Source organism: Martes martes (genome assembly GCF_963455335.1).
Source record: "Martes martes genome assembly, chromosome: 2".
Lineage (NCBI taxonomy): Eukaryota > Metazoa > Chordata > Mammalia > Carnivora > Mustelidae > Martes > Martes martes.
The window spans coordinates 158,408,419-158,428,135 of NC_137889.1; the positions used below are offsets into that span (position 1 = coordinate 158,408,419).

Here is a 19,717-nt window from a genome sequence, read left to right on the forward strand (position 1 = left end):
AGCTTAGGAACTTCTTACTCTACTTAAAACCTAGCTGAGTTAATCTCCTATCTAAGTCCATCCACCCTTCTCAGCTCAGATGAAATACCTTCTCCTTTGTGAAATCATCTATATAATTCATGTGACTGAATCAAACTACATTCTTAATTGCCTCACAGCTAAAGTCCCCAACCAAGTCAGAGAAGAACTAGTGACACTAACACAGTTCCTTTGTGTACTTAATATTCCTTTCATTTGTAAAGGGATAAGCAAACATTTATATAGGGTCAAGTTCAACTGATATATTTAAACAACACTAATCTTACTAGAATCACAACAACCTATACACAGTACTGGTTACAAAGAACAAACTACTAGATGTGAACAGTCACATGGAAAGGTACGACACAGTATTTTGAACAATTTGGAATCTACAGTGTTTCAATGCATTTCTAATACCAAAAAATGGACAAAAAGAAAGCAAACAGAAAACCGCAAACCCCACTTATATATAACCTGTACAGACAGCCTCACAGTTCTGAGATCAGCATTCAAAGCATACAGCTTTATCTGGGCAAACAGCTAAAATATATTGGTATGGTTCAGTTAGCTATGTAATCAAGCAAAAGAAATACCTAAGAAATTAAGAACAGGCAAATTATCTTTTCAAAATAGACTGTCCACTCCTGAACAAAATTCACAGAAAACTAGTATAAATGCATAGGTTTTATTTAATATTTTGTAAGATGTTAAGCACTATAAACAAAGAGCCTTCTAGAACTAAACCCTTGCAAGTACTTAAGTATAAACACATAGACCAAATGTAATATATGCATACCTTTAGGAAATCAAGTTAACTCTAAGGTGACAACGATGAGTTTTCAGCATGACAGAAAATGCTTAAGTGGTAAATAACCATATTTGTTCTTTATCACTACGCCTTTCTAAAGATTTAGTAAAACTACCTTATCTAACCCCAGTGCTATACCTGATTTAGAACAAAGCCTACATTATGTTCAATCAATTAGTTTATAATTAATGTTTATGTAATTAATGGTCTTTAAAGTACCAGGCCTATTTCCATGGCTTACCTCCAGCCCTAAAAGAGTATTTGGATTCATTCATTCATTTCACAGTGACAAGTAATACCCAAGTTTTAATTCAAGTTAAAACCCCCAAATTGTAATTCAAGTGCTGCATTAAAAAGAACTTTATTAAGCTGTTTTTATGTCTCTTTTTAATTAACTAGGTTAACTGCTTAATAAGATCCAATAATTTCTCAAACTGGAAATCTACCACCGCTATCAGCAGCAGCAAAAGTAGAAATGTTGACTTAGCACTTGCTGGACGACAGGAATTACTCTAAAGGCTGTACACAAATTAACGTATTTTATCTCAGAACCACCATATGAGGTAGTTATTATCAGCTCTATCTTCTGAAAAAGCAATAAGCACAGGGAGGCTAATTAACATTGCCAAGATCGCAGCTAATAAGGAGCAAAGCTAGGACACAACTCCAGCCCTGTAATCTTTGTCTGTGGCTTAGGATATATTTCCCTTTGATTCTCTTCTCAACTCATCTACTTTTTAATAAGGCTGCCTTATTGGAAACCCACTGTGGAATCTCTAAATAGTCCTTATTCAGTTGGTGCTTCTAACTCAAGCCCCAAAGAATCCGCTATGAGAAGCTACTACAACGATGTCTGGTAAATTCTCCCCAGTGTCAACCTTAAAGGTCCTGTACCAGCCAACTCCTTATTGTAGCAGTGTTTGTACTGGAATCTCAGATTTATTAAATATTTTTAGATTTTCTTCCATCTTCTCATCTAGACTGCCTTTTGGAAATAAAAAAATGTGGAAAGTGTCTGACTCGTATTGTGGGTAATAGCACTTCTTTGGCTGGTTAGTTCAAAACTTTTCTCCCTCAAACTTTACAAGGGGTTTATCATACCTTGAGACCCCAAGTTCTGTTCATTTCTCCTTTATCACCTGATTATAGATTTAAACTATATCCTGTCCTTAAGTTTTCTAGATTTTCCCAGCAGCTTGTCCTGAAGCTATATATACCATAAACAACTCAGGATGGTGGTCTTCCAAAACATGCATCCTTGAAGAAAAGAGCTACACCACCTTTGCTTCATAAACATTACCCCAGATTAATTCCTCAGCCTTTGACCCATCCCAAAATTGAAATGAATCTGACGCCCAAAACCAAAAGATCCAGAATAGAAACCAAATTATAAATTATATACACCAAATCACCCTACCATCATGCTGTCTCCACCAAGAAATCAAGGAAAATGCCTTTTCTTGGAAACCTATCAGTTTTTCACATTTATGTTGAAGATTCACCCACAATCTACAGTATATTGACAAATTTCACACTCTCCTGTTGCCTTTTCCATCTCAGGTTTTTGTTTTTGTTTTTGAAGTTCCATGCACAAGGCAAGTATACAGATACAGACAAAACTCTGTCTCCCAAAGAGTTTATACTCCAACTAGGCAAAAGAAAGAAACCAATCTTTAATTATCCATACTGTCCATAAACCAGTCCTGTATCATCTCAAGTGATGAGGCATGGAAATACTGACTTACACAAATCATTTGGATACTTGAAAGAATACACAAACTGCAGTGTCTTCTCAAGTAAACTCTTTTCCCCCCTTCAGAAAAAAAGGTTTTAAAAATGTTGCTCAATGGGCGCCTGGGTGGCTCAGTCAGTTAAGTGTCTGCCTTCAGCTCAGGTCATGATCCTAGGGTCCTGGGCTCGAGCCCTGCATCAGGCTCCCTGATCAGTGGAGTCTGCTTCTCCCTCTCCCTCTGCCCCTCCCCCGATCAATAAATAAAATCTAAAAAAAATAAATAAAATGCTGTTCCATCTGCCAAGAAAGCTCTGCTCCCTGTACCCCAATCCCTACCCTGGCAAACCATTATTCAACTTAGGCTTTTATTTCATCTTCTCTTTTCCAATCTAAATTGAATTTCCAAATCATGCCTTCATACAAACCCGGTATTCTCTTTCAGAAGCCTAATCACAATGTGAAATTGCACTTACTTTATGGGGACAAGAACCAGATCGGCTTTTTAGTATCTAGCTAGCACTGTCCAACACACAGAAGGCACTCAATTAACTAACTTTACAACAAACTAAACATTACTTATGTAAATCACTGGGTTCCCTCAATATCAAAATACCTCAGAATTCTGAAGCTTGGGGGAGAAGATACAAAAAGAAAATAACTAATTAGGTACAAAATTACCAACATCAAATATTATGTCTCCCTGAAGGTTCAAGACTTTCATACTGTTTTATTCCATAAAAAAATTATCAGCTCCCTCAAAATAAATGAAGAACAGATTTCTTAAATTTGTCAGAACTCCGAAGTGCTTCTTAAAATCCCCTGCAAGAGTATCATCTCTTCTTCCTTAAAGTGAATTAAGATATTTTTCACTGACCAGTCACAAACTTGGCAACATCTTCCACTGACGGATGTGCTCTTCTTTAGCTATCTTGTTTTTTTGGATTTTTTTTTTTTCGTAATTTCCAAGCCAAAATGGCAAAAGGAACGTTAAGCATACTGTAAAAGGAATACTTCAGAAAAGCGATGGGAGCCAGCAAAAATCACAACAAATGAAATTTAAAAATGATTTACAGCTGTGGCAGTTTGAAAACTAACTTGTCTACTGGGACTGGACAGACAGACTTTTAAGGCTAGTCTGATAGAGAGTGCACTAATTTATACTAGATCCAATTCTGTGAAAACAGCACAATACTAGATCTAGAATCTAGAATTTATGGGTATGTGTCCCAAACACCAGAAAAAGTACCTTTGGGCCCTTAACATGAATAGAGATGATTTAAAGATACACTGATTTAACTAAAGTACTCTCAAACAAATTTAATTTAGTAAAAAAGTATTTGTTTACTGTCAACAATGAAATCAAAGAGTATGGTTGAATTCTGAGTCCCTCAGGCAGAATTTTCAGAAGTTAGTCCTCTTTACCATTCTTAATGAAAATTAAAAGCCTTTTTTTGGGCAGAATAATGGATTCCTAGGCATTTTTATAACCACACCTGACCCCTGAACACAGGTATGAACAACACAGATCTACTCATACAGATTTTTTTTCAATAAATATAGTACAGGACTATAAATTATTTTCTTATGATTTTTCCCTTACCTTACTGTAAGAATATGGTAGATAATACATCAATAACATACAAAATATGTGTTAACTGTTTGTTATTGGTGAAGTGAGCTATTAGTAGGTAATTTGTGGGGAAGTCAAGTTAGACACAGATTTCTGCAGGGGGTGGGGGGAGCTGTTGCTCTAACCCCCTTTGTGGCTCAAAGGTCAACTGTGTATAAGAACAGCTAAAGGAGGAGACTGGTGGCTGTCTTAGGTATTCACTCTTCCTATCCAATTAACTATGTAACTGATCCTCCTTAAGTTAAGGTTCTGGCTCTTTTTAATATCTGGGGTTCTCAAGACATGAGATGATAGAGGACTATACCAAATACATCTACAGATTCATACAACACTCCATTTGAAGTATTCCTACTATCAAAACTAACGTACATTCCATACAATTAAATAGGATTTAATTTTAGTATCACTTAAAGACAGTACTGGTAAGCTTCTAGCTCTTCAGATTCTAGAAGATATCCCAGTAAGCTAGCCCTGTCCAGAAATAAGTGTGCTTTTTTGTTTAAAGTTTAGTTATAGCCTCTGGGAACCATTTCACATAAGAAAACATCACAATGCCAAAAATACGTTCATTTTGATCTATTGAATCTATTTATATGTTACTTGTCATTCCCTATTAACTGAACCAAAATCTTTCACAAGCATACATTTTTCAAAAGCCTACCACTTCCTAACACTAACACACATAGACACAGACACACACACTCTCTGACCCAGTATTACATGTAACTTTCCTCGCCCTATTCGAAATTCCATTTTCCCTGCTCAAATGTGGCTTGCCAAGAAATATTCAATACTTAGTGAATCAAATGTCAAAATAATTATTTCTCCTAAAAGTGAGTAAAATCTGCCCTTTATTGTCCTCAAGTCCTTGACATTATCTGCATATTAAATTAGTATGAAATCTTAAGTTATGATTTTATGTAACTCCTTCATCAGTTATATCATAATTACAAGTGAACAATAATGAGATTATCACTAAACTAAAAAGATGTACTCAGGGGCACCTGCGTGGCTCAGTCGTTAAGCATCTGCTTTCGGCTCAGGTCATGATCCCAGGGTCCCGGCATTGAGCCCTGCATCAGGCTCCCTGCTCAGCAGGAAGCCTGCTTCTTCCTCTCCCACTCCCTCTGCTTGTGTTCTCTCTCTTACTGTCTCTGATTCTGTCAAATAAATAAAATCTTTAAAAAAAAAAAATTTAAAAAAAGACATACTCAATGAAACTTAAGACATAAACCAAAAACATGCCTTAAAGTCAAAGACAAGCTGATTTCAATAAACAACTGCCCAGTTGCTATTAGAAACAACAGTGATACTTTAACCTGAAGTTCTTTTTTTTTTTTAAAGATTTTATTTATTTATTTGAGAGATCACAAGTAGACAGAGAGGCAGGCAGAGAGAGAGGGGGAAGCAGGCTCCCTGCTGAGCAGAGAGCCTGATGTGGGGCTCGATCCCAGGACCCTGGGATCATGACCTGAGCCCAAGGCAGAGGCTTTAACCCACTGAGCCACCCACGCGCCCCTAACCTGAAGTTCTAATAATACTTATCAAAGAAACTAGAAAAAACTGACATGAAACTTGAAGAATGATTGGATATTTTAAGGAAATTTTTAAAGTTATGAATATATCATATATATCTTATATATCATATATCATCTTATATATCATAGCTATGTAAGAAACCATCTTTGACCTACGTACACTGAAATATTTAGAGATGAAAGTATATAATGTCAAATATTTGCTTGAAATTATATGGGACAGGGAAAAGTTGGGATTTGGATGAAACAGGACAGGCCATGGTTGAAGATGCAGGAGAAACAGGTGGGAGTTCATTATACTATCGTACTTCTGCATTCATTTGAAAATTTCTGTAATACATTATTTCCCCCATAAGACTATGTATTTCTGCCACCAATGACTCATTTCACTGCCCATGTAACATTTTGTTCCAAAATTGTCTTTTAAAAAACCTCAGGGAGAATACATCGTGACAAAGAAATCATTTTTAAAAAATGATTTAAATGTCACATATATACAGAATAAAAGGAAGCAACAAAAGGGGAAGATTTTCAAAAGAAGTACCATCAGGCAACATATCTCACAACTTATGCAGAATACAGTATAAGAAGAAAAAAATTAGGACAGTTAAAGAAAATATTAGAAAGCTCAACATGGTAGTCAACTGTGCACCACAGCTATAAATGAAAAGGTAAAGGACTTTGGGGAGACTCCAAGAGTATATTACACAACAAAAGATTCCTCCTTTTAGCTCATAACATATGTACAGTAATAGCTGTATAATTAACATTAAAAGCCCCAAATAATTTCTATCCCATCCCACACATCATTCTTTCTAGAAATAACTATCTTTCACTAAGATGTATCACTTTTCTATCACATTTAAATGCTATAACATTTCACCTAAGATATAGTAGCACCGAATAACTAAAATCTGACCTTTGAAGCTCACTGTCTACTGAACAGCTATATAAATATATTGCTAGTAAGAAAGAAATCTTTCTTTGACCAAAGAAAATTTTAACCAAAATCAAATTTTGTTCAAAGAAAAATTTCTTTGAACAGCTATATATATTGCTGGTAAAAAAGAATCCATCTTAAAAAGTCACTTAGTAAGTCTAAGAAGGTATTCTCTGGACTATTCTAAATTTGGATGATTTTGAGACTCCCCTAGCAAAGCCCTCTATCTAGTGGCAGAAAACTAAAAGTAGAGAAACAAAGTATGCATTTTTAAAGATAGTACTTACTTAAGAATGGTTTTTGCACTGCTGCAGTCTTCAAATCGGATGGAGTAACCAACTTCCTGGCCCAACATTACATCCATTTCATCAGCAACTCTCTGGGCCACACTCATTGCAGCAACTCTCCTGGGTTGGGTACAGGCAACTCCTCTCTTGGGTCCTGGTAATGATCGCATGTACTCCACACACCACTGTGGAATCTATCAAATAATTTCAAATTTAAGTTAATTCTACTCTGCCTGGACATCAGGCATATTCAACATGTATTTTATTGCATTCCAATAATTTAAAGCAAAAATCAATTAGGCACACTACAAAGTATTAGGACTCTTAACTTATAGCATGAGCCCTCCAAGCCAAGAAGGGGTCATACACTGATGACATAGTTTACTCCAGAACAGGCTAGGTCCACTGAAGCTGTGCTAAATATGCTCTACAGCATCAACTGTTCCATCATTAAACATTTCTCTATATACTGGAAAAAACCCAACTTATAAAAAATTCTACTTTATAACAAATGTGAGTTTCCACAAATTTTCTCAGAAATTATTAAATTCTTATACAATCTGGATTACAAAATGCAGGTGAAAATAGAAATCACAACCCTTGTGGTTATAAAGCTATGTCTTTTAAGTCAATTCAAATTTGGTTTGTAAACCAGCAGAATCTAACCCCTATTCTTCTGCTTTTGGGAGAAGTATGCACAATAGAACACCTTAGGGGCCATCTTAAAAGTCAATTTCAATAACTGTCTATCTCAAACTCAATGGCACCTACAAAAGCAAGAAAAAACACCAACAAGCACAAGTTGGTTGGCTGTCATGACGACAGCGCATTTCTCCCTTGTTCCATTATCAACAGAAGCTAACAGAACCTCTAATTTCATGGCTCTTCACTCACTTACCTGGGTTAAGAACCATGGGAAAAATCTAAGTAATCACTACATTAAATGGGAATCCACTGCATTAAAGGCATGATGGGGCTCCATCAAAGCATCCAAAAGCTTGTCAAACTAAAATGCCACAGAAAATGCAAGTGGGGACTGTTTTGGTAAAAGATTACAAAGGTACTTGAAGAATACTGGTTGTCGTACCATTGCCACATTTTAGTTAGGTTACTTCTGCAATTTGGGGATAACTGTTTTCATTTACAAATATCTAAAAGGGGAGAGGGGTGACTATATCACTTCTCTAAGAACTTAACAATGTGTATCTTTAAAGGACTTAAAATGAACAGAAATAAATACTACCCTAAAAGAGAAGGGTCTCTCTAGGTCTATAAACCCACAAACCAAAGTTTAAGTGGTTTTCCAGCTAAGTTTTATATATTTATCTTCATTTCAGCAAGCCTTTTGCAAAGGCAAAATGCACTTTATAAGACCAAACAAAATGAAATTCAAACAAACATTTACCGTTCAATTAAAGCTATTTAAAACCATTTAGAATTCTCAAGGCAAGAATGTTCAAAGCTTTTCAAATTCACTCCAGTGAAATGGATAACTTGCTTCCACTTTAAAATCAAGATACAAACATTTTTGGCCAATTCAGCAGTTTTTGAACTCTGATCTCAGGACTTCTTTTTACTCTTAAAATAATCAAGGATGCCAAATAACTAACAGACTTTACTATACGAGGAAATTAAAACTGAAAAACTTTTAGAGTATTTATCAATTCCTAACAATAAAAACCCATCCTATGCTAACAAAAACATTTTCTATGAAAAATAATTACATCTTCCAAACAAAAAAAAGAGAAGAAAGAAAAAATTAGCAGGAAGAATACATCGTTTTTCATTTTTGCGTATCTCTAATGTCTGGCTTAATAGAAGACTGTTGGATTCTCTTATCGGTTTCAATTCTGAATATACTGCACTATTTTTGTTTTGTTGGAAGTATATAAAGAAAATCCCAGGACCTCTGAGTTTCAGGAACCTTCCAGGTTTCCCAGACAATATTTGGAAAACGGCACAGGCAATGCATCTATTCACATTTCTAAGAACATTATCCTGATTGGTCTTATTTACTCTCCTGACTTCTAATATTACCTGTAATACACTGACAATCCTAACTATGTTTCCCATCCTAACCTAGTGGTCATTTCCACTTGAGGAATGAATATGTTACTGGTATCCCAAATTCAACGAATTCAAAACCAAAACCATTTCACACCTTCCTCCTATACTTATTAATCCCTCCTATGTCCCATCAGTAATATTAACATTCTAACTCCAATCTACTCTTTATTCTCCATTCTACTACCTCATAAGGAGTCAAATTTTTGTTATGACTTCCTACATAGTCTGTCGTCAACATTCTCACTAGACAGGACATTTTTTGTAAAAATCCCTACTGAAAAGCTCTGATGGCTCCCCGATCTATAGTATGATACACGGAGGCTCAGCCTGCTGTTCCAGTCTCACCTGACCCATCTCCCTCTTTATACACACCCTATATACTGGCCAGAACATACAAAGCTTTCTCTTCTCTGAACTTGTGCCTCCGTTCACCCTGAACTGGCTTTAGTGTCTTACACATGGATAATAGTATGAACATACCAAGTTGCAATGTAAAATGACTTTTACTGTGAGTCTCAGTCAAAAGTTAGAGTCAATACTTTAGATTTTGTTTGGAGGATCTCATTTTCCGACAGGCATAAAAAGATAACCAAAATGGCTTGCTCTTAATGGTTTTGAGTAAAAAACTTTAATAGGAGCACGCCAAAAAAACACTTGGGTGAAATTCACTAAGCTGTTCAGCTTCCCTCTGAACTACCCAAATGGCCTGCGATTTTAAGTACACAAAACAAACAACAAAAAACACTGCAAATATTCATCCAAATAATCACAAACCTCTCATTTTGAAATCACTTGACCTTCCACATTAACTGCTACTAAAGAAACTCATCTCTGAAAATTAACCATGTAAGACCATAGAATAGCAAAATGAAATAAATGTAACTTTGGCTATAAAACAAAGAGACAAAGCTTTAAATACTGAACCCACCTAAATCTACTATGTAACCACAGGCAACTCACTAAACCTCTAAGATTCTTATGAGTCTCAGGCTCATTTTGCTCATCTGGAAAATGGTGATTAACAACTTCCTTATAGTGTTCTTGATACAAATACAAAGGATACAGTGCCTAGCTTTATCCAATTCCTAATTAAATAAATTAGTACTATGCAAAGCAGATAAATCAGCTGAAATAATTCTTTAAAATACTAAATCTTCAAAATAAGTTGTATCTTTTCATACATTTAAATTTCCATAACATGATAAAAATAAACCTATCAGTTTCAGTTCCTAACATCAACACTAAGTTTTCCTTTATTTATAAAGAAAAACCATATTCACTAAGGCTCAGTCTTTAAAAGCCTTCTATTCTGATTGCCACTGTAGCCTTCAAAATGTCTCCACGATATATCCAAATTGATAGCTTTGTGGCATATGGAACTTAAAAAGAAACAACAACAACGATAACTTGCACATGCAGTATGCTTAATTATTATAAACATGTATCACAGGTAAATAAACATGGAAAACAAGCCAGGAAAAAACACAGTATAGTAATATTGATTTCTACATAGTAAGAGGACTTACTAAATTCATTTCAACACTTCTGGATTTTCCAGATTTTCTACAATGGCCAGGGACTACTACTTCTGTAATCTCCTTGAAATTTTTAACTGGTGGTTAGGCTCAAGCATACAAAAATATGGTTAACACCTCGTTCATAGCAGGAAATGCAAATTAAAAATTACACTGAAATGCCATTTTCACCAATCAGATTTGTAAAAATTCAGATTCCATAGTATAATCTTTTGGATCTACCTGCTCATGAAAAACAACCATTAGAAGCAGCCTAGAGGTCTACAACATGGACCCAGTAAACCACGGCTCATCCATTTTTAAAAATATCCTAGATATATTACTAACAAGACACTAGTGCTTACTGCTATGTATCTGGGAGTAGTGTGTAACTAGATATATGTGGAGATCATAGGTAAAGAGACTTTATTTAGCTCTTCCATTTTTTAAAAAAAGGATAATATTCATTCCATTCAAGACAATTACAAAACAAAACAAAGAAACAAACAAGATTAACAGAAACAAAACTGCCTCAATGGTTCAAACCTCTACACTCAAGCAATGGAAAACAAAGCTTGTACCTCCAAATTTGTACCACCCAAGAGTCAAAGTGGTCAGAAAGCATCATTATGCCATACTTAACGTTAACAAAACAGCACTGCTATTTTCCTCTAGACTCAGGAAAACATACACTCCCTACAAGATTCCCACTGTGTGTCACTAAAAAGTGCTAAACATCAAAGTAACTATTCTTCGGGATGCTCTACCAGACAATGTAAAAGCCTACTAGGATCAAATAAGCAACATTTAGTAAACATAAACGTTAATATAGTATATACCATGGTATACAATAATAACTCACCTGTGTTGTTTTACCAGACCCAGTCTCACCAACCAGTACAAAGGACTGATGTCTAACCAGAATATCTGTAAACCTATCTTTGTATTCCCAAACAGGGAGCTGAAGCCGTTTCTTTAGAATATCATAGTAACGAGGAGTATGGGGTAGGTTGGTAAAAGGATTAATGCACTGTGGAAGTGATGTGTGTCCTGCATGTCCGGTGTGTGTTGAATGAGCAGAATGTGTCGAATGTGTTGAATGTGCAGAGTGGGTTGAGTGAGCTGAATGGGAAGCTTTTAAAGGTGGTAATCCAGCACTGATAAGCATAGCATTAGTCGAAGCTCGCAATTCCTTCTCCTTTTCTTTCTCCCTTTCCCGCTCTCTATCTCCTCTATCACGTTCTCGGTCTCGATCTTTAGACCGATCTTCACGATCCCGGTCACGATCTCGATCCTTCCTAAAAATAAAAATTTAGAATTCAGATTCTGAATTTTACGCAAAATGTTCTTGGCAGTGTTATGGTCACAACAGAAATACTCAACAACCAATAAACCAATGCAAAACTCAATAACGAAAAAGACCTTACGGACATTGGGGAGGGTAGGGCTACGGTGAGTGCTGTGAAGTGTGTAAGCCTGATGATTCAGACCTGTATCCCTGGGGCAAATAATACATTATATGTTTATAAAAATAATTTTAAAAAAATAATGAAAAAGACCTTATAATCAAGAATTCTCTGTGCCTCATCCATAAACATCTTTCCCTCTTTGATGAGACTTCAAGTTCTCTTAAGGGACAGTCTCTTTCCACACCTTTAACCACCAGCTGAGATAACACAAGTCTGAGAAATCAGATTTGATGGAGTAAAATCCCTTCCAACTTAGCAGAAGTTAAAGACTGAGGGCAAGGTGGGGAAAAGGGAGGAATAAATAAAGCAAAAAGGATGGCATCACAATTTTCCCCAAATTCTCCTTCAAATCACATGAAAAGGAATGTTCAAATTCAAAACGTCTTCTGGACACAAAGACAATTCTATTTCCCTAATGGTAATGCAAATACGAGTTAAAAGACTATAGGTGAGTTTGCTTTCGAGTTATACTTCAGAGCACTTTCCCAGTTTTATTTAATAAGCATGTATTTGTCCTACAGAAGAACTAAAATTAAAACACTCTCATTCTTTTTTTTTTAAGATTTTATTTATTTGACAGTCAGAAATCACAAGTAGGCAGAGAAGCAGGCAGAGAGAGAGAGGAGGAAGCAGGCTCCCTTCTGAGCAGAGAGCCCGACATGGGGCTCCATCCCAAGACCCTGGGATCATGACCTGAGCCCAAGGCAGAGGCTTTAACCCGCTGAGCCACCCAGGCGCCCCAACACTCTCATTCTTTTGTCTTCATTTGCACAACATCCTTAATGGCAACTGCAAAACTTTGTAAACCTATGTACACTTTGGACATTCGTCAAGTGAAATACAACCATTAAAAACAAGCTTCACTGAACAAAATTAAGTTGTTTTAAAATGTTAAAATTTTGCAGATGGCCACTATATTAATTCTAGGTCAACTTTAAGTACTCAATGCTAGTATCTACTTCCAGTTACCACACATGATTCCTAATAAAATAATAATTTTTAAATAATCTCTGCTTATTTATTCTACTAATCCAGTTTACTTCAAATCAAATCCTACAGCAAACTTGCCACAAAGTATCTGGACCCAGACCTGAAATAGTGAGGCAAAACAGAGCTGTAAAGACAAGCCACTTAACACGTCATTACTCCTTATCCGTAAGCCACAGAAGACGTACAAATTTTCCATGCACCAATTATCAGTAGCCGAGTAGGAAAGACCATTCATTCTCTATAACAGCACATCAGCAGAACAACAGAAAACCCTAGATAAAATACAGCTAAAATTCTAGAGCCAGCAGGAATTAGGTTGGTTCCCCAATTACAGAAACAGTAAGCAGAACAACTTTATTTTGTCCCTCCTAAAATATAATTGTATTCCAGAGAAATTTAAAGAAAAGCTTTATTATATATATAAACACATACACACACCTTTCACATATATACTTTCATAGAGCCATATATACATACTTTTCATATAAATATAAAATACATATATAAAAAGTGATCCTTTCTCCCATCCCTCTGTTCACCTTCTACAGAATCACAGGACATACAAGCCATGATTGAAGCCTTTCATCCCAACTCACACAAAGAGAAAGGAAGTCAAAGGGGGGGAAAATAAAAACCCAAAGGATAATCTAATAAACATATAAAATCAAGTCTCAGAACTCACAACTTCCTGGACTATCTTTGAAATATGCCATCAACCATCCTTCCTTTGTTTACCTCATGCTGCCCCTGGTCTAAAGTATCATTAATTATTTATATTGCCCCAAATGTGAATGACAAAGTTTCTAACAGGGTACACAGAAATGTCCCCAGCAAAAGGAGAAGCACTGTAGCCATGAATGGTTCAAAGACCATGTATATTAAAGGTCACAGAACATAAAAGAACCGTTAAAGAACATCTGGCCTAAATGCAAAGGATTCATGTTTCTAGTACTCTAGGAGTGGGGTGGGACAGAAGACCATTATATGACCACCAAGAAACAACATGACAAAAATATAAGTTTAATGAACTTCTACACTCCTAGCACCAGGCACTTAACATATGAACCTAACCTTTCCAGAGTTATAAAATACAGGGAATGGAGAGTGATCGACAAAGTAAATCATAACACAGTGCTTTGTTACAGTAGTATCTATACAGATAAGTTTTTTAAGGACCTACTTCACCAGAAACTTCATTACCAAAAATAACGACAGCAAAGGGAGCATAAAATACATTCTAAGGACACAAAGATTTAACCGCTGACTGAGAAATAGGGGCATAAAGAATAAAAAAGGAGCACTGAGATCACAGCTGTACAACCACTGGCAAGATGTAAGCCTCAACTTACTATCTGCAAGAAGATAAGTATTAATAAAATAGCCTGAGATTAAAATAAGAAAGCAAGAGGAAGGATGCAGAAACCAAATCCAATCATCTTGCCTATCATTCAAACTATCTACTTTCAATGCAGGAGGATAAAAATCAAAAAACAGCTATGGAGGGCTCTCTAAAATCCATTACTTCATAAATATGAATAGACTACCATATATACGTTTTCTTTTCCTTTTTTTAGGTTATTTATGAGAGAGAGAGAAGACAGAGGAACAAGCACTCTGGCTGAGCACAGAGCCCAACTCGGGACTGGATCCCACAACCCCTGACATCGTCACCTGAGCCAAAATCGAGAGTCAGGGGTTTAACCCACTGATCCACCTGTGCAATCAGCCTGTTTTCTTTTTTTAAACAGGCACTTTCATTATACAGGAGTTTTACTGTTAAAAAGATTTACTCATTGAGATATGATGCTTAAAAATTGACTAAAAAACAGTGCTTTATTGATCACACAGCCACAATCCTGGCAGGTAGACACAGTTATGACATAGTTTTTAAGCACGTTTCTTAACTATCTCAGCTCAATCTTGGCTCAGCACTGAAGCTAACTATATGACCACAGTTATTTCTTTCCTCGTCTATAAAATGTGGCTATTCACAGATCTTGTGCAGTATTTCAAGAATTAAGTCAGTACATGTAACGTGCTTAAAGTTGTGCCTGGGACAGTGTAAATGCCTGATAAATATTGCATATCACTGAAGGTTTTTTTTTTTAATTTAATTACAATACCATATTAAAATTCTACATGGAATAACAGGCACTACAGTACTGCTAATGAAGATGTAAAAACTGGGTTTTTTTTAAATTTATTATTTTTTTTAAAAGATTTTATTTTTTTGTCAGAGACAGAGAGCACAAGAAAGGGAAGCAGCAGGCAGAGGGAGAAGTAGGTTCCCCAATGTGCAAGGAGCCCGACGCAGGACTCCATCCCATCCAGGACTCTGGGAGCATGACCTGAGCTGAAGGCAGCTGCTTAACCGACTGAGCCACCCAGGCATCCCAAAATCAGAATATTTTAAATACACACTGCTTTTTCTCTGGCAATTTCACTCCCAGAACTTTCCTGAAGGATATAAGTGTACAAATATGTATACATAAGGATATCCTCCATCCCTTTCACTTGTAAAACAATAAAGACTGGGAAACTACCTAAACACCAAAGAGGAGAAAACTGGGTAGATAAGTTACGACACCCCTTTATGAGTGGAATGTTATATAGCAAATGAAAAAGATAATGTACACCTATTCTAATTTGATATTTTTCTTAGTAATTAAAAATCAAAGCACAAAATAACCCATATTGAAACATTTCATCTATATTAAATATTGCAGTTTGTATTTGTGAATAAACATGCAGAGACTAAAAACAATGTTCACTGAATGGTTAAAGATAAGGATGAAGATTTCAGGGAAATTTTTGCTTTTCTTTCTTTCTTTCTTTCTTTCTTTATGTATGAACATTTCTTGTATTCCCTGGGGCAAATTACTTAACCTCACCTGTATCACAGGGCTGTAATGAAAAAGTGGTTATATATACACAGCACCCAGAATAGTTTTGGGAGCACAGTACGTACTCTACATATGCCATATTTGTTTCACTTTTCCACAATTAAGGAAAAAAGCGCTTATTGGGAAGTACTCTCCAAACCAAACATAAAAATGGAAAGTGTCCTTACGTTCACAAAGTTTTCCATACATCAGTTGTCTTTTTCTTAGCAATTTTATAAAGCAAATTTTGTGGGATGATGAAAAAGTAGTAATGTCAGTATGTAACAGAAACTTTCAACTTCTCTACCTGACCTCCAAATAAAAATACAGCAAGAATAAGTAATACCATATAGTCTGGGACTTGAATCTAAATGAAATCTCCCACCAAATTACCTTCCTTTTCAGTACTGGGGAATGGACCAGCCATGCTCAGCAGTGAAGTTCATAGGACTGGCAAGCTTCTCTCCCTCAGATAAAACCACTTGTTAATAACTACGAGGGTTTAAAACAAAAATCAAAAAACATTCCCCCTACTTCAAGACTGCATGGCAGGTAGGGAAAGGGTGGTTGGGTTATGGACATTGGGGAAGGTATGTGCTGTGGTGGGTGCTGTGAAGTGTGTAAACCTGGTGATTCACAGATCTGTACCCCTGGGCCCAATAACACATTATATGTTAATAAAAAATTAAAAATTAAAAAAAAAAAAAAGACTGCATGGCAGTCAACAAAATGACTTTCAAAATTATCGAACTGGCAGCAGGGGGAGGGGAGAACCCAAGTACTATTAACAAATGTAACCCATTGCTAAAGAATTAGTTGTATTAGAAATAATACAGAAATGTTTATACAAATTTCTCTCCAGAATTATCTCAGAACTTGGACTTTACTTCAAAGATGAACTCTCCTTTACCAACAGGCAGATACCATATAATATCCAAGAGAATAAGGTCACCATCATATACCTAAAAAAAATCCTTTTACTAAGGCTGTTTTGCAAGAAAAAGGAAGCAATACACACACACACAGCCACTGATCCCAAACACACAAATATAAATGTGTGTGTGCGCGCGCGCACACACACACGAATAAATGAATTCACTGCATCCCAGTGTCTTTTGTTCCAATCTGAACCCTTGTGAGAGACATCAGTTGCATCTTAGCCAGGTGACATGACTATTTATTTTTACTCCCAGGAACCAAGAACCAAGTGTTCCCTACTTTACCAACCCATTACAAATGTCATTAAAATAGGCTGCACTGACTTAACTACAGCCATATTCTATGCTGTAATGGAAAAAAGCAAGAGGCTAAAAGTGAGAATGAAAAGATCAAGGTTCTAGATCAAGCTGTACACTGTGTGAGGTTGCACAAGCCACCTTAACAGCTCTGCATCTCCATTTGTCATCCCTTGAGTGGATGATGATTATACTCTCCAAAGTAACCTCCAGCTCTAAAGGAGTCTTTAACCAAAAACGCTTAAGTTTTGCTGGGGGGTGGGGAGGGGAAGATCCTAAAGAGAGAAAACTAATAACCTAAAAAGAAAGAAAACTAATGTCTAACATTGCAAACTAAAAATTTTACAAGATTAAAATGTGATATACTTTTGCTTTCCACATTCAATACATAGAAAGGTATTAAGAAGTACACCCTTCCCCAGGCTTACACTCCAGAGACACACAGACACTCAACATTGATACTGGAAATCAATAGAAATGAAAAACTTTGGGAGAACAAAAATTCATAGAACTTATATAGATAACGTGACACGCACACAATTAAATTATGGAAAGTATTTGGATATGCACACTTCTGTTTTCTGACCTGAACTACCCAAATAATTCTCTTAACTTCAGGAATGAAAACACACAATGGTCGAGAAATGATTTTGATGAAATTGCTAGTAAATCGTTAAATTCCTCTGTAACTTTCAGGAAATGCTACGGGAAAGCAATCTGAAACACCAAGAGTCTAAGTGTTTCAAATCCCTAACAATCTCCCCATGGGCGACATTTTCCTAAAATACTAAAGACATTTTTTGAGAAGTGTCTGCATGTTTCCAAAGCTACTAACGAAGGAGTGGGGATATAAAACAAAAACTTCTTAAAGGGGGAAAATATGCCTTCTAATTCCCATCCCACGACTGCCCAATAACCACTGTTTCAGCCAAAGCAGGAAATAAAGGAGATGGCGGGAGCGTAGGCAGAGAGCGGAAGTTTGCCTAGAATCTACTTTGAAGTGTTTGAATGGACTGAGGCACAAGCTCTCCCGCCAAACTACAAATGCAGCGGCTCCGAACTACCAGCCCTCCAACCCATCAGGTATACTCCACGTTTTCCTTTCTCCCCGTAGGCCCTCTACTTTCCCTTCCCCGAGAACTCTCCTGCACGCCGCACTCAACTCCCGCCACCCCCATCTCAACCTACACAAGAATCCACGCGCTTTCCTCACTTTCTGCCCCCTGCCTTTCTCCTTGCGGGGCACCCAGCCGCCCCCCAAAGACCTCTCCGCGGTCGCTCTGCCGTAGAAGTACCTGCTGCCCTTGGAAGCGAATACTCCCGCCGCGCCCTCCCCCATCTTCTCCCCCGGCTCCAGACCTCACCCGGGAACCCAGACCACGAGGTGCGCGACTCCCTCCCGCCTGCTCCCCACGAAGTGACTCCGGCTCGGCTCCGGGATGAGGTGCCCTCGTGGCCACGCAGGCCTCTCCACCCTCCCGATTGGGCCGGGCGGCGGCCGCGCCACACATCTCCCCGCGCCCTTGCCCAGCCGAACACCGGGAGTGGCGCCGCTCTCACCGACCCGCCGCTAGTGAGCCGAGCCCAGAGGGAAACAAAGGGTCGAGCTCCAAGGCCCGTGGCTAGGCCGATCCTGGCCCGCTCTCCTCCGGGACCCCAACAAAGCCCAAGCCGCTGCCTCGCGCCCCCGGCCTGGCTTACCCATCGGTCCCCGCACGCTTCTTGCCGGAGGGGTAATCCTCCCCCAAGTCCAACCGGTGCCGCTTGGACATCTTCGGACTTTGCGAGCGGGCGGTTATGAAGGAAGAAGAAAAAAAAAAGAACCTGGCGGCTGTATCGGTACAGTCGAGGGCAGCTACTTAACTCCGGAGGACCCCCACCCCTCCCCGCTACAACAGCCTACACCGTGCGGCCGGAACCAGGAGCTAAAATGGCGGCGGCGACGAGGGCTGGGCCTGCGCGCGCGCTTCCGCAGCGTGCTGTGCGTGCCGTGCGTGCATGCGTGCGTGGTGCGCGCGCACGCACCGGAGGCGGGAACTCCAGGCCCTTCCTGCCGCGGTCTCGGTGTCCCGCCCCTCTTCTGCTTCTCGGGCCTCTAACCTGGTTCCGTGGCTTTTTAGCTTGCCGTGTGGCTGTTCAGAGGGGTAATCCCCTATGGTCTTGTTTCCCCTCTGATTTAGGGAATTGAAAGAGAAGAAAGTCTAGTCCCAATTAAGAAAGTCTGTCCATCTCTATTATCCTGGCTTTAAGGGACTCTGACACCATGAGAGGTTGAGAAACTAATTAAGATTATACGGCTAGATGATAAGGTGCGGAGTCAGAATTGGAACCCAGTATTTTGTAACTCTCAATCTTGAACTTGCAGCCACTGACCTAGACCCTTTCAGTTATATTAAGGAAACTGAGGTGAGAAAATATAAGGACTTGCCCTGATGCATTTTGCCCTTTTTTTTTGCCCAGCAAGAATAACATACGTTCAACCTGTAGATGTTTTTTACTGGAACAGAAAATTGGCAGTAAGGGCATAATTCGCTTTTTTTTTTCTTTTTCCTCTGTGTGACTCTAATGTGATTCCACAGTATTAACCCTACTTCTGTCCTCAGT

At 37.9% G+C, this 19,717-nt stretch overlaps 1 protein-coding gene across 1 annotated transcript in view; it reads right to left on the bottom strand.

The window, feature by feature from the left end:
• The window catches only part of DHX15 (DEAH-box helicase 15), a 58,095-nt gene extending 39,047 nt beyond the window's left edge, over positions 1-19,048 (bottom strand). The window contains exons 1-3 of the mRNA XM_080796173.1: positions 18,815-19,048; positions 11,400-11,835; positions 6,957-7,150 (exon numbers count right to left, since the gene is read on the bottom strand). Coding sequence (XP_080652299.1) covers positions 6,957-7,150; positions 11,400-11,835; positions 18,815-18,885 — 701 coding nt within the window. The 5' untranslated portion in view covers positions 18,886-19,048. The remainder of the gene's footprint in view (positions 1-6,956; positions 7,151-11,399; positions 11,836-18,814) is intronic.
• Positions 19,049-19,717: the final 669 nt, after the last annotated feature.